A 20,951-nucleotide genomic window follows, 5' to 3' on the forward strand; every position below is an offset into this window, starting at 1 on the left:
GAGAGAGAGAGATCATAAATTATTCATAATAAAATCCTCACTAAATTTGCAAGGCCAACTGCAAGCAGAAAGTGAGGACAGTGGGTTTAATGCAATTTCAAGGGCATTTTTAATATCTACACTTGCAAAACACAGAACTAGTCACAAGTCCTTCTCAGAAGGAGGGGAGAGGATCAGGAGGCCATTCAGTGCTCCAAGACATCCCGTCACAAACAAAAGGGAGGACCTTTTGCACAGTGAACTGTAAACACACAGATGCAGCAAGGCTTGCATAGGCACCAGCAAACCTACCTTTACATTGCTTTCAGTGGAGAGGGGGAGCTGCTGATCAGGAGTGCACATCAGTTGTGACAAGGGTCTTGTTGGTCCTCCAGGCCCCCAACACTACTTTGCTCCTCCCCCACCCCATACTGCTGTAACTGGCCACTCTGGTACATGGTCCTTTCCTACCCTTTTATTGGCACTTTTTAAACCCAAGCTCCCTTGCAGTGCTTGCTCAATAAGAGCCATCTCTTTAACAGCCAGCTATGTCCTCACTCCCTCAACTGAAGCCCCTCTTCATGTCCCCCTAGCCCCTGCGAATCAAAATGCATGGGTCCAAACATTACCCTCCCGCCCCCAAGTCAGAGAAGCGCACTGCAGACATTGGCCATGTGCAGGCTATTGAACTCTTGTTTAGCAGAGAAAGGAAAGCAGAAAACAAAAAACAGAAAAATCAACCACACGTCACACAAAGCACGATCTCCCCAAAACATAGCTGCAATTACTGCCCCTCCCCAACACTGCAAGGCATGCTGGGCTGGGCGCTTTCTCCCACCCCTGGTGTCAGAGCCACAGTACAGGCAGTCCGATTTACAGCATTTTGACTTATGGCGATTCGCACTTGCGGTGCTCCGCCATTTACACCCATGTTATTACTTATGGCGCTGGATCCTCGCACTTACGGCACCATGGGGAAATTCACAACGAGAAAGACAGGGCAGCAAAACAAACATCCCTGGATCAGTTTCTCAAAAAGCCATCAAGTGGCCCTAAGTCTCCCCAAAGAAGCCCTTCTGAACACCATGACCCAGATGAAGGTGTTTCTTCAGCTTCCAATTAAATAAAATTTTATGTGATTAGTTACTGTATTGCCTTGTTTAATTGATTTATATACAGTACACTTCAGAAAGCTTTGTACTGTACAGTGTATATCATTTCTAGTTGATTAAATAGTTGATTTAAATACGGTGTTTATGGTCATTTCTATAAAAGGCTGGGCATCAGGCCCTTGGTCAGGAACGTAACCCCCTATTATAACATCTCCCCCCCGAAACAATCAGATTCGACTTGCATAGTTTTGACTTACAGCGCCTTTTCCAGGAACGTAACCTGCCCCAAGTGCAAGGACTGCCTGTACTTCAGACAATTGTGAACCAGTTCTAATCAAGATATTGTTATGCGTGACTACATCCTACAGATGAAGCAGAGTTAAAACCAGAGCAGTTCTGCTACACTTGCATCTCTACAGCCATGCAGACAGAACTGCTCCTAAGTCCGTGTCAGCACCCTTTAATATTGATGCAATTGGCTCATCTGCCCATACCCCATGAGGATTTCAATTGGCTAACCTTGGTACTGGTGAGAGTTTGCATTTTCTTATCTTAAGCAGATTTCCTTCTTGCCCATTAAGAAGGTGGTTCCAACAAAAAGGGACCTCTACAGTGAAAGTGTCTTCACATTCATGGCAAGTATGACAAGCATACAAACTCCTTAAGCCGCGCAACTTGGCAGCTGAAGGATTTAGTGTAGAGCTGGCCAAAGTTTTTTCCATGCCAGTTCAGAGACCCCAGGATGGACCTACTAGTCTATGCAGTTCCATCAGCTGGACTTGGCCATCTTCCATTGCCAGGCCTTCATTTGCTGTCAAATATGGCAATCCAATACAGTACCATTGGAGAAAGGGATTTACAAAAGGTTTAATGCCCTCTCATAAAATGAAGTATTACATTGGATATCTGTTTTCCTTCTTTTATGAAGGCCGCCGAATTGAACAGTAAATTATCAGAACCAGCTGCCATCAGTGCATATGTCCATGCCAAGGGTTAGCTATTCTAGTGGTTTTGAACAACTGACCTGTCCAAGTGTGGTACTGAGCCTGTGTCCTAAATAATCGCCTGTTGCCCTTGCTGCTTGGGAAACACTGAGAAGATAAAAACACAAATTAAGATGGAAGAATTAAGTGTTTTGAATTAGACACCACCACATGCTTCTCTAACATCTTATTTGGATCTTGGGTAGTCTCAGCCAGGTTTCTGGGACATGACACAGATGCATGGATCTTTTCTTCCCTCAACAGCACCGTTCAGTTCAAAAGTCCAGGGCTGCAGCATGATTTGTTAATGATTACATCTGTATTTATCCTATATACAGACAGAACTAAACCTTGTTTTCACAGTGCTGGACAAACAGTATTGAACCGGTTATGCCCTTAGTACAGGCCCCTGAATTGCATGGGTAGCATTTGTGGCAAAGGTTGCCAGAGTGTTTGTGCACTTGGAGTAATAACCTACTGGGCAATAACCCCCATTTTGTGCAGTGTAAAATTACATTACTGCTGGTAGCACCTGACTCTGGGTTTTTCCATTCCACATCAGAAAGTTTGTGGGCTAGACTATATTCCTAAAAACACATATGTTATTGCCCTGCCTGCAATAGGTGTGGGCAGGAGCAGCCAGCCAGAACTTTGACAACTTCTGCTGTTGATTGCCGAGAAGTTGGAGACCACGAGTCATTTGGCTGCATTAGGAAATAAGAGCAAGAAGAGACAGCAAATACTTCATTTTGTTACTACAAGCATATCTGACCTGGAGGAGTATATTGAATAGGAAGGTACTATTTTGTGTAGTTTTCAGAAAGAAGTGGGTTTGGAATTCAAGGTTCTTCTACTCAGGAGCTCAGGAGGTCTCTAAGACTCCAGCTCTGCTTGCATCTCTTCCTTCCTCCGTCCCCCTACTCCCCAGCTAGTCCAACAACTTCTTTCCAAGTCTGAACATTTAACTTCCCCGTAGGTCTCCTTCATGTCTCTATACTGCTTTCTGCAGCAAGGTACATAGTCACCCTAGCAAGCTTTAAATGTAGCCAGCTTCTGGTACCCATCCTCCCTCAAGTATTTATTTTTGACTTCCTCTAAAACTTCAAATTCCCCAGCTCCCTACAGCAGCCTGCCCTGTAAATGCAGTCCAAGCCATTTCCTCTTTAAAGGAAGCAATGGCGTATTCCAGGTGTAACAGTTCCAAAGCAATGGGTGCGCGTCTCCATCGAGAAGTTAGTGTAAACCAAGGTTAGGTGTGAACTTACAGCCCACCAGCTACTCTGGCTGCACTCTCTGGAAACAATCTTAATAAGCAATAAATGCAATGTAGCTTACTATGCTCTGAAGCCACAGACTTAAGACAGTAATATAGGCTCCAGATCCAAATTTTATCCCTTGCACCCATCTGTAATACAGATTGCAAGTCAGCTACTGCCTAAACTCCTGTGTGGCTTTAAAAATTCTCTTTGCAGTAGAGTTTTTGTTTTGGTTTTAAGTGCTAGCTACCCAGTTGGCACGAGACAGACAAGGATACAAACTGGTCAGGAGTAAGGTTAGGCTGAAAGAGAGAAGGGGAGTATTAAGCATCAGAGAAAGGAGGACCTCAAACAGGCTGGATCAAGAAATGCATGTAGTTTTAAGGTCCAGCTTGATACATCTGTGAACAAGAGTATACAGTGGTGCTGCCAGTGAGGGCTTGGCGTAGACATGAAGCCCCAGAAGGCCCCATCTAGTCCTATGCAAGAGATATTTGCAGCGCTTGCCTAGAATCCAGCAGCGACAGCAAGTTCACAGATGGGGAACTCAGCCATTTCATGCAGAAATCTGCTGTGGGTGAGCAAACCCAGCACCAAGGAGATTCCCTAAACAGGAGCCCCTTTTGCAAATATATCTGCAGGATATGCCATGCACAGGGTCCACAGGAGATCAATCAAAGCAGAACTATACCCCAAGAAGAGCCTTAGTTAAATACTTCTGGGCATTTCTGGCCAGACCATTCAAGACCAGCAGTTGCACCACTTATCTCCCAAGTGTCCATTCTTGTGACTTGTGTCTCATGTCAGGCTACTGGCCAGACTTACCACTGATTTTTAACAGCTCATTAGAGCTATAGTTCTCTCTTGGCTAACGCTTCCGCTGTGCAGAGCCAAAATATAATCCCGAGCTATCCATTTCAAAAGAAAGTTGTTCCAAGTAACACTACGCCTCTACCACTTCCGCAACGTTGCTGGGAATGCAGCTCTCCAGCACGCTCCACAAACCCACTCCTGCACTACATGTGCCAGGCTGGGGAACACAGCACTGAAGCTTCCCCGAGGGTGACAAAGTCTGTTTACACATTGGCAAAGAGCCTTAGGTTTGTATTAGGCTCTGCTCCGATTTGGGATTCCAACCCATCTCCTGCAGTTGCTCTTGGCTCTTATGTCAACTGCTTTATCAAACCAATAGCTTATTTTGCTGCAGACCCTCACTTGGCAAGCAGGCAACCCACCCTCAGCTGCTACATAGTATGCAAATATTTTTGCATGCGGTTGCCCAACTCCCCGCCTGGGAACTGACCTGCAAGTACCACATATGCCAGGGAAGAGCAAGTTCTCTTTGCTTCAATCCACTCTTGATTCAGGAGTAATATTTAATCTTATTTCAGGGTAGTTTTACAAGTGAACCCATGCAGACCTGGTCTTCAGCTACAGACAACCAGTGGGGAAGTCTGAGGAGCTCCACTGATTTATGCCAACCAAGGGTACAGTTCTACATTTCACTTGGGATCCTTCAATCAAGTGTTTTTCACATGTCCAATTAGATCATTCTTGCCCAAGACAGTTTCAGTGTCCCACCTGCACTGACCACAGAACTAGAAGGACAGCTTCTCAGATCCAGAGCTGCTTTGGACTAACGGGTCTCTTTGTGGACCCTACCTACAGCTGGTATTGCTGATCCAGGGAGCCTCTCTCAAGATCACATGGTATCCATGCCTACATATTTCATTTAAGCAAGTCCTGGTTATTCCCAGGCTGTTACTCCATGTGAAATGTCAATGTAAGTATTGTTTTTAAAGTCCACCACAGAGGGGAAACAGACAGGAAGGACTATAAAGTTAGAGCCAAAAAGGAGTTCCTTTTATAAGTTTGGAGGGGGGGGGGGAGGAAATGTGCCAACTACTGGTACTGAGAAGTGGCAGGAAAAAATAAAAGGGTTAGATGACCTTGGTAGGTACAAGGGGGACAAGAGAAAAAAAGACAACAAGGAAGAACATTTGCAACTAAACTACACATAATACATGTAAAGGCCTGTTTAAGATTTGCTTCCACAGATCTGCATCAATTAACTGATTTTGATCAGATTATTAAATGGCATCTGATTAATGAAAGTGATCAGTCAAACATTAACTGCCGTCAAGGCATGATTATGTCCAGTTGTTAGCTGAGAAGAGCAAACTCACTGCCTAATCACAAACAGGAAATCTTCAGAATCATTCGAGACTGATTTTGCTGTAATTTGGCTAAGACTCCCAAAAGTCATGTGGCTCCATTAACCTAAAGACAGCTCATCCTGAACATTTTTCTCCTCCCCAGAAATGACAAGTTGGCATTCTTGACAGCAATGCCAAAGCTTACCTGCTGTGCACAACACTACAGGTAACATTGCAGTCGCATAAGGATCTAATCCATTTCATTTTGCTGCTCCTCTAGCAAGATCTAACCAATTATTTTTGGCCCTAGAAAGGCCATGAAGTAGAAGCTGCACAGAGCAGGATGGGAAAACAGACTCCTCATATGTACCACTTGTAGGAGCCAGAATGGAGTGGGGGAAATAATCAGGCCTGATTGCTATATTTTCTTCAAAAGGCCTCTCCAACTTCTCTCTCCCAATCCCGTCTGTTTTTTTCCTCATACCGGTCAATGTCTCCGATGTAGAGGCCTGGCTAGAAGGATGCCTGGTAAGATTTGTCAAATATTCAGTCGTTTTGGAACCAATACTTACACAAGTAGCTCCTGATCATACCTGGTAGTGTTGGAAGTACCCAAAAGCTAGTTGTACAACAGTTATAGATTTGATTCTTACTGTGTGCCTAAATTTACTGCTATGGTAACATTGCCTCCTTCAGAAGAAGCTTCTGAATACATAACAAGTTACAGACCAGCTACCAGATTGTAACATGGAAATTTTCTAAATTAAGGGCTGGAAAGGACCTCGAAAGATCATACAGTCCAACTTCCCTGCTCTGAGCAGGAATACTGCTGAGATCAATACAGAAAAACCACTTCCAATTCGATTATGGAATGTATTCCTGATGCAAGTATTGACCTTGGTATGGCAACTCTACCACGGCAGAAGTCGCAAAGATCAGGAGTATAAAAAATACATACCCAGACACCTCTTCTTCACCCTTTCCAGTTCATCCTGTCTTCTTGCGGACAAAGCCAACAGAGCTCCTATCTTTGCTAGCTGGTAGGCCAACTCCTCTCCGATTCCACTTGAGGCTCCTGTCACCCAGACAACCTTGCCAGGCAGTTCCTTCTCTGTCAAGAAAAGGAAAAAAAACCCACAACAGAATAAACTTGGGGGTTAGACATTTGCAAGAACAACGTTTGAGATTTAGGATAAATCCATTAATTTTTTTCTGTAACTGTTATGGTGGAGGGGGAAAAAAGGGGGGTTTTGTCCAAAGCAGCTGTGACATTTGTCCTGTTTTCTTTATAGCTTGAACAGGACGTTCAAAGGCCACTGGGGCTAAACGTCAATTTTTTGTACCTGATAAACTTGCCTCTAGGAACCGGTTTTGGGCAGGTCTATTCATGAAGGGCTTCCAAGGACAAGTGTGAACTTAAAAGCAAGCCGCAAAACACTCTTGGAAACATCAAAAGGCAGGTTCTACAAGTGACAGCACAGAACTGAAAAAAGAGCCTAGCTGGACACTTCTGGCTAATAATTTCTTCCTAATCCTGGATTCTCTCTTCATAGCTATAAAGACAACAAACTTGGCCAAAGGAGGCTACTCAGTGCAGGCAGGGTGGGAGTTTACCTGCCTTGGTCCAAATCTGATGCAGCCAGGAGCCCTGCACCATTCAGTTGCTTACCCCTCAGCTATTGAAGTCAATGAAAGGAGTTTTACTAGGTCACATAAAGGAGCACCAGGATCCAGTCTTCAAGGCCAAGTTTTTAGAAGTATTCTGGCATCCAGAGATGCTGCTGAATGAATGAGATTTTCACAAGTCATAGAAAAACCCATTGGGAGTGAGCTGGCCATCAGCCTCCTGGCCCCTGGGAAGTTCTTATACCAGGCTGGTCCCCACAGCATCCATGTGCCTTCCAGCAGCACATTAGACACCGATTCACATTGGTCACGTGCTGTTAGCAACTGTTTGGTGTTAGTGGATACAGGACTCCACCACTCAGGACCTGACAGATGCTCCCTGGCATCTCTAAGAGCAGGCGCTGAACAGGACACTGCAATAGTTTTTAGCCACACAGATATTACACAGGTCAAGACTCGAGTCAAGTTGTCTCCGTTTCACTAACAGGGGCTTGTTTGAAACAGAAGTGCTATCCCATTCTAGAAAAGGATAGTCTGAAAACAGCAAACCAATTCTTGTTTGGAGGGTCAATGCAGCAGAACTAGACCCATGAGCTGGGTTGCACCGTCAGTCAGGTTTGTTCATGATGATCATGATCATCAGCTATGTCTCCGTAGCAGTGCGCTCCCCCAGTATAGAGTGGCACTATGATAACATAGCAGTGAAAACCAACCACACATAGCACAGTAAATCACCTGTACTGCACCCTGCTTTGGTACATCTAGAAGGAAGTACTAGAGCACAGTGCTATAGCCACGTCCCTGTACAGCAATGTGTAGATGGGCGATCAGGGGCCCCACAGAGCCAGCATGGATGGCTAAGGCATGCTAGTTTCTGTGGCCACTAGCACACAAAGGAGGGTTGACTAGTACCACATCCAGCCCCAGCAATGTCCCAACCCAAGTGACCAGGTCCTTGCTTACAGCTGGGTTGACTGGGGACAGCTTTTGGCAGGAAGGCAAAGCAGAGTTTCAGTGAATGCTCCTGGAGCTGTAGCAAAACACCTTCACCACTGCTCCCTCTTACTTATAAATCTAAAGACTGCACCATAATGTTCTTTACAATATGTAATCCCAATATGCCCCAACTCAAAACTCCCTTTATTAGCTATAATGGGCACACAGTTCATTCTACAGCACACCACTTTTTAAAAATCTAATTAACACTATTTGAAGGGGAAAGGACATTACATTTGTCCTCCCAACATGGATGCACTTCTGTTTTCCACCCTCTTGCTACTGAAAACTAATCCCATTTCTGTCCTGCCAATCATAGCTCCCATCTCAAAGCTACTTAAAATACATTCGTGGGGGTTGTTCAGGAGGCATGCCTTCCTTCAATGAAGGCCGGCCGAGGCCAGGTGATATTTTGTCAATACTGAGGTATTGTACTGACGCCAAGTACTTCGATCTACTGGGTTTTGCTTTCCTATAAAGAATTCGGACTAAAAAGTGCTGCAGATCAGGTATGCAACACCTCATTTGCTTTAGTACAAATGTTCTTACTCAGAAAAGCTTTTGATGGTTAATTTTTAAGCAGCATTTAAGATGAAAAAAAACAAACCTACCGAGTTACAAATCATAATGGTGTTAACCATTAACTATTGTGGTATAACCCTGCAGCAAGACAGCTTAAACAGCATAATACAGGACAGTTGGCTATGACGAAGTGCTTGAAAAAGGCAGTTAGCCATATTAGTCTGAAGCCAGGCAGAAGGCAAGGCAGGGTGACACCTTAGAGACTAACTGGTTCAGAGGCATATTTTTTCATAAGCAACAAATGCTAAGTAAGTAGGCAATCACCTATGACAGCTCAGCCTCCTAGCACCAGTTAGTCTAAAGCAGTGATCCTCAAACTTTTTAGACTCCAGGCACCCCTCCAAAACTTCCCTGAAATGGAGCCACTGGCTTACAGTGTACTTAGTGTGCCTCTTCACCTTTTCCCCTTTCGTTTCACAGAATGTAGCAGGAATAAAAGCCAAGAGTCTTATAAAATAAAGTAGTTGCATAAAAAGACATGATGTTAAAAGCTATACATATAAAGTGAGAATGATACCCTTGATATCCTTTGTAGAATTTTTAAATAATTTAAGAGATGTCCCTAGGCCCTGCTTCCCCAATTCTTTTGGGTAGTTTAAAAATCTACAAGAAGGATATTATATCTAGATAGAGAGAGATATATATCTATTTATCCCATCATTACTTCAAATAGGATCTCTTTTAACCTCATCTCTTCCCATATAGTACCTCTGCTATTAAAACAGTTATACCATTCTACTCTTCTCCCATGCTTATTATAGTAAATTAAACCATTTTTAAAAGAGCAATGCTTGTTCAGGAAAACAATTCATCTGGGCTGAAACACAGGTTGTCACAACTCTTGCTTGGTTCCCCTTATACTAAACCCTGTACTATCTGCAATGGTTCCTCAGAGGTGCTTTAATAATGGTGCTCCTGGCCTGTGTGTTAAACAGATCTTCTGTGGAAGTAGGGAAGAGCAAATTTGATTTATCCTAGGTTTGTACCACTTCCTAATCTACTTCTCCCGAGTACCATGCAGGTCTACATCAACAAGCAAGAGTCAGCCTAGCAATTATTCGTAGACTGTAGAGTTGGAAGGGACCACAATGGATCATCGTGTCCGACCCCCTCCCTGGCAGGAAAGAGGACCGAGGCCAGATGACCCCAGCCAGGTGACTATCTAGCCTCCTCCTGAAGACCTCCAAGCTAGGTGATAGCACCACCTCTCTTGGAAGCCCGTTCCAGATCCTGGCCACCCTTACTGTGAAAAGTTTCTTCCTAATATCCAACCTAAATCCACTCTCAACTAGTTTACACCCGTTATTCCTAGTCACTCCCTGGGGTGCCTTAGTAAACAGTGCTTCCCCTATTCCCTGTTGACTTCCTTTAATAAATTTATAGGCAGCCACAAGATCTTCCCTCAGCTGTCTCTTGTGAAGGCTGAAGAGATTCAGCTCTCTCAACCTCCCCCCATAGGGTCTATCACAAAGGCCACTAATCATGTGAGCGGCCCTCCTCTGGACCATCTCCAGATTCCTCGCGTCCCTCTTGAAGTGCGGCGCCCAAAACTGGACACAGTACTCCAACTGCGGCCTGACCAGTGCCACAGAGGGGAAGCATCACCTCTTTTGATCTATTAATCATGCACCTGCTAATACACAACAAGGTGCAATATCCTTGTTGATGGCCTTGTTACACTGCCAGCTCATGTTTATCTTGGAGTTAATTATGACTCCAAGATCCCTCTCTGCCTCCGAGCTGCTGAGAAGGACACTCCCCAACCTATAGGTGTGTTGGGGGTTCCTCCTTCCCAGGTGGAGTACCTGACATTTATCCTTTATTAAACTGCATCCTATTTCTCTCCGCCCATTGATCCAACCTGTCCAGGTCAGCCTGGACAGAGTTCTGATAGAAGGATTTCTTGGAGCAGCCTTCAATTTGTTTGGAGCGTTAGAAAAGAAAAATCCCTTCTTGCAAGGTGAGAAGTGAGAGGTGTTTGCTCATCCACTTGAATTATCTGGACACCTTAGTTTACCTTCTCCTTCTCAGAGCCAAGATCAGAGCAGTAGTGCAGGACTAAGCCAGTCTAGGTGACACGGTCGTAAAAGTGCCAGTGTCCAATGAGATCCTAACATTTATTAAGTGCTTGCAGCATTGCAACTGCATCCAAATAGGGTGGATGTTTTCCCCATCTGGTCCTGCACCCATTTCCTGGAAACAGAGGTCACAGGACAGCTCTACCTAGCCATAGTGGCAGCAACGCAATACTCTGGAGATCAGTCTGCAAAGCAGTGGTTCTCCACCGCGCATCTCTCTAGGCAGGTGTGGGGCTGGATCAGGAAAGCACCCAGAGCCAAATTTACTAGCTCCTGCCACAGCCACTTCCTTTCTCAGCTCTACACACACATCCTAAGAACAGAGGCACATGGGACTGCATCACCTGGTATGGCAGTGCTAGTGCTGCAGCTTCCTTGGAAATTTTATTTTGCTTCATGAAGGGGAAAGGAGATACTAGGGGGAGGAAAAATCTGTTATTGAAAGATGTCTCAAAGGGGTGAAGTTCCTCCCATCTGCCAGTAGTGGAACAGACAGTCTGCTTTCAGGTGCAAAGGGGTAAAGGGTCATCTTACATACGAACTGTTCCATCATTATTACCCTGCTGATCCCTCCATCTACTGTAGTTCATGAGGTTATTACAGCCACTATAACTCTTCTTTGTGTGTATGGGGCCAGGTTCTTGGCAAAGAGTTGTACTTTTTATCACAGCTACTCCCATGGGAATCAATGGGCGCATTTAAATGTGCGGGGGGGGGGGGGGGGGGGGGCGGGCATTCTAATTAGAGCAGCTCTTGAGAGCCGCTCTAATTAAAGTGCCTGCAGCATCTCCTGTACTCAGTGTCCCGTGCTTCAAAGTGGTGGCAGGGGTGCTTAACTAAAGCTTGTTCAACAAGCTTCAATTAAAGCACCCCTGCCACTCTTTTGAAGTGTGGGGATGCTGAATACACATGATGCCAAGGCTGCTGGAGTGTCCCAATTAGCATGCTCCAGCAGACTCAATTAATCAAGTCTGCTAGTCAGAGCAGGCTTCAGACACATGTATAGTACGGATGTGCAAAGCGGGCCCTATTTGATTTGGATTCGGCCCACATCAGGGACAGTGATTCAATTTGTTGATTTGGATCACTGTCCCCGATTTGATTTGGCCAAATCAGGATCCGAGAAGTCGATGCCGATTCTGAGAATTGCCAATTCAGACATAGACACAGCTTTAAATGTTTTTACTATATACCTTGGAGGTACCAGCGCAGCTCGAACGCTGCAATGCTGGGGTGCATACAGCGTCCCAAAGGAGTGCAGGGGGGCCCCCTCTACGTGCTTGATGGTATACTTCCGGGTCTGCCAGGGAGTGCGCTGGGCCCCCCCTGCTCAGAAAAAAAACCCACCAAAAAAACAAAACAAAACTGGTTGCAGGGGGATCCCGCATGCCCCCCCAGACCCAGGAGGCATCAGTCACCCATCCAGGCCAGGGGGGGTCCCCTGTGCGCTCCATGGCAGACCCAGAAGTGGACTGGAAGTGCTTCTGGTCCACTTCTGGGTCTGCTGCCCAGTACGCTGGGAACCCCCCGCCAAAGCTTCTGTGGGACACCGTGTGCCCCAGCATCACAGCACTCATGAGCCCGATATCTAGAGGTATGTAGAAAAAACACCACAAAAAACAAACAAACACACACATTTAAAGCTGTTTCTATGTCTGAATCGATTCAGAGAGATTAAAAGGGTCCTCCGATTCGATTCAGAGATTCAGCTACCAAACTGAATCAGAGGACCGAAGCATCGCACAGCCTGAATGTATAGGTGCCCAATGCTGCTGTGGTTATAGAGGTTACTGTACCTTGGAGAAAAGATGACAGATACCGGTAGGTTCTACTTCTGATAAAATCCAGTCCCAGATGCATCAGTTCTTTTGTACTGATGCCATATACTATGTCTATATCACTGCATTATAATATATTGCATTGCAGTTCCTGTCCAAGAGAGGTCATTAGAAAGATACCTTCTTCATGGTCTTTTGGGGTCATTTGGCTGGCAACAAGGAATGGACACTGCCTTAAGATTCAGCGTTGAGCCTGTACTCTCCTGCCTCTTAATACATTGCAAGGGAGTCACAGGAGGCAACTCAAATGCCATTTTTAGTTACAGATTTCACATGTAATCCTTATTTACAGTTTAGGAAGCGCTTCTTGCCGCAGCATTTTGCAGCTTCCTGTACAGAGAAAAATTGAATGTGCAACCCTTTTGGAAGAACTTCAATCTCTTAACGAAGTAGCCTTTCAAACAGTGGGATCATATTCCCAATAAGACTTCAGCAAGTCTTACTGACATAATTCCCCAGCTGAAATCTAGGACCTCTTCTCATTGCTCCCTCGCATACGATCTTGTGTAGCAGGGATAAGGATTTGCTATTTCCCAAGACTCCAACCACCTTATCTGACAAGAGCCTGATAAAGGCCATCCTGAACACAACATGCAAAACCAAACAAGGTGGTCTGACATGGGTTTGTGTACGAACTGCATCGATGGAACAAACTCTCCCAAAATTATTAGGACTGTAAAATGTTTTTAACTCGACTTCCACCCTCCATTTACATTCAACACTGGATAGTATAGATAAGAATGTTAAAGCCCAAAACACTTCAAGTATGGTTTCCGCCCTTGTTTATAGCTGCACTGTGCTTTACACAGATTAAAGACCAGAACTTTATTCACAACACTTGCTTTCACTCAAAACATCCCAAAACATGAGGCTTATATACGCTCTCTAGTCTGACACTGCAGGAGTTTGGTAAACGCTGAAATTCTTTTCCTTCCCAATGTCAAGACAACCTCAACTAGTATTGGTTTCCCTGGAGCTGTTCTGATTAACAGCAGCTGACCATCCGATTCACAGTACACAAGTTAAACCTAGCTGATTGGAAGCAGCATGTCCAAAAGAAGAGACAGTTTAAACAATAAAATAATCAGTGCTCCATACCAAAGGCTTTTTGAATGGTTAAAGGGTCTGTCCATTTTAAATTATGACAGAAGCTCTATTATCTGCTAATAGCTGATCTTCCATAAAATAGCATAAGTTTTCATAAAGAAGGATCAATATCAGGGAAAAAAAACATGCATCTTGCCACTATAAACATGGAAATCCACCACAGAATGGATGTCCTTTGTAATATTCACTGAAAAGCTTCATTAAACCAATTTAACTGGGATGGTGGAACATGAGACAGATGGCCTTCATACAAGTCACTGTGGACTGGGTGGGTTGCCTGCTATGATAACCAGCAAGAACTGAGTAAATACACTTGCAAGGAGTGCTTGCCTCTGATAAGCCAGGCATATCAGAGGAATCTGTCCAGCTCAAAAGGACTTGAATTTTTGGGAAGTTGAAGAAAGAGGTGGTGTTAGGTTTAGACTTTAGTGGCAAGGGTTTTTCCTAGTTTCTATTGGGTTGAACAGCCAGCAAACAGTCATGAAAAATCAGTTATTTCCTATAAAGCTCTAAATGGAGACAAGCCTTTGCAGCATTTACTGCAAGACCTCTGTGCAGTCTGCTCTATACTGTCTTCCCATACTTGGCCTCAGAAGTAAAGCAGAAGTGCCTCATCTCCACTAAGGCAGACAAGGTTTATCTCTACTAAGATTTTTTCCAACAATGCAGTTAACAAACAGTAGTTGTCCCCCACCAAGTGAACCCCCATCCAGAGATGAGTTGCCTGTGAAGACATGGTCTCTAACTCTTTAACCAAGCTGGAGGAGGGGAGCATTTCCTTCCTTTGCTTTCCCTTGCAAGTAGATGAAGATAATCCTACCCTGCCAAGGTCTGCAGAAGAATCAGAAGTTAGGCAAGATCAAAATATGCATTGAGCCCTCCTCCTTAAATATGATTTTTAAATCCACCTTCCAAGTACTTTGCACCAAAGCCCCAATATGCAGATGAGGCAAAATAAATCCAATATTAATCCAGGCTATTATTAGTCTTTAAAATAAGATGTGGCATCATGTTAGAATTGCAGCATAAGTGAATTTTGTTACAGCTAGGGTGACTAGGAGGAAGTTGGGGAGGGGATATCTGGGACACTGCCCCCTTTCCCCCCTGGCTCCCCAAAGTCAGTGGTGCTGCTGCATTTTCTGAACAGACTTTGTGCGAGAGACAGAGAGACAGACTTGGTTTATCTCCAGTTACAGCCACAAGTGCCCAGATCCTGGGGGGCACACATTTATCACTAGGCCATGGAATGGAGTGCCATTTTTATACTGATGGATGAGCTGCCCTTATCTATTATCAGGAGAAGACCATCTGTTCCTACATCGGACTGGATATTGATATTATTGGCCACACTGTGCCATTATTCTGCTCTGATGTCATAACAGAAGTTACAAAACAAAACAAAAACACCCAAGTTGTAGGAGATTCTTCATTTGCGACTGCATTCAGGAAATAAGAAGGACACCTTCTCTGCTTAGAGACCGCTCATCAGGGGCTCCATGCCATCTTGCATCCAAGAAAAGCAGTTCCAAAAACACTCTGCATTAGGAGAACACTACTAAGATACCAAATCAAATGCTTCAAAATCAGGAAATGCCACAATTAAAGTCAGCTACTTGCATGTGTGCAGGATTATAACTTTTAGCTGCATAATCACATACTGTTAGATGCACCACACACACCCTACCACTTGGGACAACAGAAGAGCCTGAAGCAATAATAGCTTGTCATCTGCCATGTGGGCCAGCACTGGAAAGATGAGCAGAGACTCTGCCAGTGGCTTTAATAAGTCATTAAAGAGAGCAGGCAAATGGCGAGGCCCAACTCCTGGGTTTTCTCCACATCTGGAATGGTTACTAATGGGCACACACTCTTCTACCCCTTTCCCCACATGACGCAGTCTCCCACATCCTCACCTCCAGTTCCTTGCCCCATGTCATAAGCTTTTCACCCCTTCCCATTTTTTTCTTTCAGCTAATCTCAGTTCCCTTGCTTAGCTCTTTATCCAGTTCCCACTATAAGAAACCTCTGGTCTCTAGTCCCAAACCCACCCCCAACCCTGCTCTTTGTTCCCACTTCCCCCACCAGCACATCTCCTAGTTCCAGCTTCCCTTCCCACCCCAGCAGGTCGAGCTGTAGTTTCTTCATACGTTTTCCTTCCCCTCTGTGGCTGAGGCTGGCTGGCTAGGGGTGTGGGGGAAGTGTCAGTAGGAGCACAGGTCAGGTCTGGTGCCCAGCGTTCCAGCCAGCAGCCCACAGCTACAGCTGTTTAGCAAGGGAGGGATCTTCACATATTTTTGGCTGCTAGACTAAGAAATCCCTCCTGCGCATGTGCACACAGCAACTTTTCAAACTATTAGCCAAGTCTGAATAGGACACAGGCCGTCACACCCATTGCTACATACCAAGCTTCTCCTCCAAAGTATGGGGTCAGCAGAGTTGCTCCACAGAAAAAGGCATCAAAAGTTCTCTTAGTTCTGACATGAGCAAAGCATATATTTTCTTCTCTAGTAGGAATGTAGCAGTTTAAAGCCAAATATTTTCCAGAGCAGGGGAGGGAAAAAGAAGCCAGCCAGCCCAAGGGAGACACTAAGCTTGGAAAGATGTCAGCCTGCATTTCAAGTTATGCAGTGCCTAGCATTTTATACTGTGGCTTAATGAGATGCATTAGAGAACCTTTATGGCAAGTGCTACTGGCCCCATAGATGATAAAGCAAGGTCTCCTATACTGATGCATAGACAGCAGAAAGCTTCATTCTCCACTTGGACAAAAAAACAACAAACCAACAAATTGCTGGCTCAGAGGTGGGACAGCCACACAAAAATCCAGCAGTGGAATGAAAAACAGCTGGCTGAAGTTAACCCCAAGCAGGCAAGGGAAAACAGTAGGAAACATCCTGAGTTAGCCCCAACCAACATATTTACTGTGACATGGGAACTCTGACAAACCTGCTTTCCCGGTAACTTAGGAGCTTGGGAGTTCTCCTGGACACGCTGGGCTAAATCCTATTTTGTAAAATGTAGCCAAAAACTTAGGTAGCTGCTGAACTGCAGTTTTTGGCACTGATGCCATTGGGAGCCTATTTCATCCTGTGGCAAAACAGACTCCACCCTCCACATGCACCTGCCAACTAGGGGAAGGGAACAAAGAGCCCTCCTACCTTTCAGCCCTGCGGTGAGGGACTGGCCCAAGGAGCGGGTGACCTGGGTTCTGGGCTTACCTCGCCCAGACGGGATTTCAACCTGCATCTCCTACTTCCCAAAGTGCCCTAGCCACGGCCTGTGCCAGGCACTGCCCAGCCCTCTCCTTGAAGCCAGCTCACTGCATCTTATATTTAATATGCACTGGGAAAGTTCCTGTCCCAGAGGGAACAGAGGCCCAGTTCCCATCTTCTTCCCTTCTAGGTCAACACCAATTCACTTCCTCCTGACCCCACATATCTTCCTCTCTGGGCTGCCTAGTAGGTCAGCTTCAAGGGAAGGGCTGGAGACAAGGCTGACACTGCCTGTCCATAACCCAGTGGCTCCAGCTCCTGGCTGAGAAGCAGGTTCAAACCTCCTCTGGGCAGTGGGAAGCTTATAAGCCCTCTCTCACCCCTGGGAAAATCCCCTAACCAGTATGCCACTGGCTCAAGGAGAGACCTTCTCCTTCCACCAGCCATGATTTTTGCCCAAGTACAATTCTGGGACCTGCCACCCCTCTGTGTGCACCTGGGTCATCCTATTCACCTAGGAAGCCTCATGGAAACAGTGCATTAATTACTGAGCATGCTTTGCAGTATTGCCCATGCAGTGCTGCTATCAAAACCATGGTGCCAAGAACTGCACTTTTGCACATGCCACTGAGGCACACAGAGGGAACAAGGATTTGAACCGCTGTTTCCAGACACTGATTTTGGTTGAAGTTACATTTCCTCCTCTGTGACTGGTAGGAAACCTGTCACTATCTTTCAGCTGACAGCCAAGAAAAAGCACTCCGTGACTCTGCAGCCTTCAGATGGCACCGTTTACTTGCCCCACACTTTGACTGCCCATTACTTCATTCTCAAAAAGGATTAGGCAATTCAAAACTCAGCCACCCGCCTTCTGGATCATGCCAGGTGCCAAGGGCATCTTAAATGGTGTTGCACTTCCTATATTAGGATAGATAGGGATTTTTCAAGTAGTTTGAAAGACCTGAAGGATAACTGATCACTGCTTGCTACAGGAGGGCTCTTTCCTCCAATAGCCATGTTTATTGCACAGAAACAGGGAAGAATTGGTTCTAAAATATGAAGGTGGAAGGTAACTTTGATGACAGCAACCATGAAATGAGAGTTCAGGATCCTCAGGGAAGGAAAGAGCATCAGAATAGAGACGCTGGACTTCAGAAAAGATAACAAACTTGCAGAACTGGTGGGCCGAATCCCATGGAAGGCAAGTCTGAAAGGGAAAAATGGGTCCAGGAGACTGGTTGTACCTTGGAGGCCAGATTATAGATGGAAGAGCAAGTTATGCTGATGCAAAAAGTAGTGGAGGAGGCTGACCTGGCTAAACTATGTTCTTCAGCAAGCTGAAAACTCTAAATGGGATCTTACAAAAAAGTAAATCAGAGTATTGCAGGGGCACGCAGGGAATAAAACACATGTCAGGAGGGTCAAGGCAAGAAGTGAGATGCAATTAGCCACAGATATAGAAAGCAACAATAGAGCATTCTATGAATATGTCAGAAGCAAGAGGGAGATGAAAGGAAGTGGAGAACACTTCCTGAATGCAGAGGGCAATCTAGTAACAGGTAATGTAGAGAAGGCTGAAGTATTTAAATGACTTTTTTCCTTCAGTCTTTGCAAATAAAGCAGCTACCAGATGAGAAATGCAAATGACAGCAAAGGTAAGGGAGGAGATAAGCAGCCTAGGAGTAGAGAAGAACAGGTTAAGGGTTGCTTAGAGAAACTGGCTGCTTATGTCAGCAGGGCCAGATGAGATGCATCCTAGGATACTGAAGGGATTAGCTGAGGCAAATTTCAGAGCCACAAGTTGTATCTACATGAGACACTGACTGAACAGTAGCTCATTACTATGGCTCAGTAGTGTCATATGGCATAAAGTTTGATGCGACACTACTGAGCAGTAGTAATGACCCGCTGCAGTAAGCATCACCTAAAAGCTGTTTGGTGACATTTAGTACCTGCGTCTACAAGTACTAAATGACTGCATAGTAACAATTGTGCAGTCAGCATCTCATGTAGACGCAGCCACTGGCTACCATTTATGAGCGTTCAGGGAGATTGGGCGAGGTCCTGGATGACTAGAAAAGGGCAAATGTAGTGCCCATCTTTATAAAAAGTGCAACTGCAGAGTGGTCAGTCTGATCTCAGTACCCTGCGAGATTACAGAACAGATCATTAAGGCATCTATTCCTAGGCACCTGGAAGAGACCAAGGAACAGGCAGCACCAGTAGGGCTGCCAAACATATGGGGACAGTAGGGCTGTCACAAATATATGGCCTGGAGGCCAAATATGACCTGAAGAGCCCTGCCATCCAGCCTGCAAAGCTAACAGAACTTAGGGGCAAGGGCTGCTGCAGAATTCAGGATCCCTGAATGGCGACCAGCAGAGACGGACGTGCAAGGGCTGTGCAGATGAAGACCTTGCTTGCCCTGCACTTGCGAGACCCCACCACTGCCAGATTCTCCCCGCTACTGCCCCCAGACCTCTGCCACTGCTCCTGCCCTTACCAGACCCCTCACCAGTCCCCTGGATCACCACTTCTTCCGCTAGTCCCATGGATCCATCCTGGGAGGAGCACCCTTATGTCTGGATCCAGACCAGGGCAAATTTGACACCCTGATCTATAGCAAGTCATACCTGACCTACCTGATCTCCTTCTATGAGAAGATGATGGGCTTCATGAATGAGAAGAAAGCAGTGTCTGATACCCCTTGACTTGTCAGATATTTTGCTAAAAAAGTGGGGGAGAGAGAGATGCACAAAAAGTTCAGAAATCTCTTAGCAGGGCAGAGAGCCTGAAAGTCAGTTTATTGGACCCTGTTTTGCATTAGTCTTTCCCACTACCCAGGGTTAAGTTCTTGTTTCTGCTAGACAATGGCTCCTTAATAAAAAGAGGGAAAGGAAGGAAGAAGCTGCCAACAGATATCTAGATTCTGCAGTTTACAACTATTTGGGTGAAGGCCACAGCACATTTTGTTCCATGCACATTTTAGTGATCCAAGGAATCAACCTGGCAAGCTTCAGGAGCAAAACAGCTCCTAAATGCCTCAGAGACTACAGATTAAGATGGAGTGTACATCTCTTTAGTTAGGGCTGTCCAATTTGCAGCCCACGGGATCCCACCCAGGTACCAATTCCCCCGTTGCTCCAACTGCTGCTGTCTCCGAGGGTCTCTGGACTCTCTCTCCCTCCTCTGGCTTCTACCTCCTGCCACTGTCCCAAGGGCTGGTACAGCCCCTGGGTCCCAGGAAGCCTGCAGCTAAGCAGGAGCATCTGCTTAGTGTGGCAGTGTGGGGAGGAGGGGAGTGCCAGAGGCACAGCACTGCAGGCACCCCCCGCCCCACAACTGCTCTAAAGTTGGGCAGTCCTATCTTAAGTGTGACAACAGTCATAGTTGTCCCTTGCATAATGTATAGCCTATGAGAGGGAAACAAATTATGAGTTGTGAACCAAACTGCTCGTGGAAAGTGACAATATATCCACCAAAACTATTCATTCCATCCAGGAAAAGCACACATCAACTGCAGATGCTTCTCGGCTTGATGAAGGGCATTTAAACCCAAAAGCTTGCAAAGAATTTCTCCAACTAATTTGAGCTGGTCTAATACAAGATATCATATTTACCCAAAGAACCTTGTCCACCAGAACTATACATTCAACTAGGAAAGGGGTTGCCCTCCCTTCCCCATTAAATTTTTCTCTGAGCTTTTCCTTGTACTTTCCAAATCCTTTTAAATATATAGGCATCACTACTGAATTGACTGTAGTGTAGAAGAACTATGCATTTTATGTCAACATTGCATTTGTTGCCTGGCTTAATAATCAGAAGAGAAGCATGCAGCCAAAAGTTCTGCTTTTCATGAATCTAGTGGAAAAAACAAATTCATTTTGGCATTATCCGTGGTGTGATATTTCAAACAGGGCTATACACATCATACAGTACACATTTTTCTGGTAGAACATTTCTAAGTAGATTGGACCTTCATGTAATCTAATACATGACTGTTTCCAGAAACAAAAACAGAGCATA

At 45.3% G+C, this 20,951-nt stretch overlaps 1 protein-coding gene across 2 annotated transcripts in view; it reads right to left on the bottom strand.

The window, feature by feature from the left end:
• The window catches only part of DHRS7 (dehydrogenase/reductase 7), a 40,875-nt gene that overhangs the window by 16,517 nt on the left and 3,407 nt on the right, over window positions 1-20,951 (bottom strand). For both annotated transcript variants that reach the window (XM_019480004.2, XM_014598769.3), the window contains exon 2: window positions 6,445-6,597. In XM_019480004.2, the coding sequence (XP_019335549.1) occupies window positions 6,445-6,597 (153 nt within the window). The remainder of the gene's footprint in view (window positions 1-6,444; window positions 6,598-20,951) is intronic.

This window comes from Alligator mississippiensis, chromosome 2 (genome assembly GCF_030867095.1).
Source record: "Alligator mississippiensis isolate rAllMis1 chromosome 2, rAllMis1, whole genome shotgun sequence".
Taxonomy (NCBI): domain Eukaryota; kingdom Metazoa; phylum Chordata; order Crocodylia; family Alligatoridae; genus Alligator; species Alligator mississippiensis.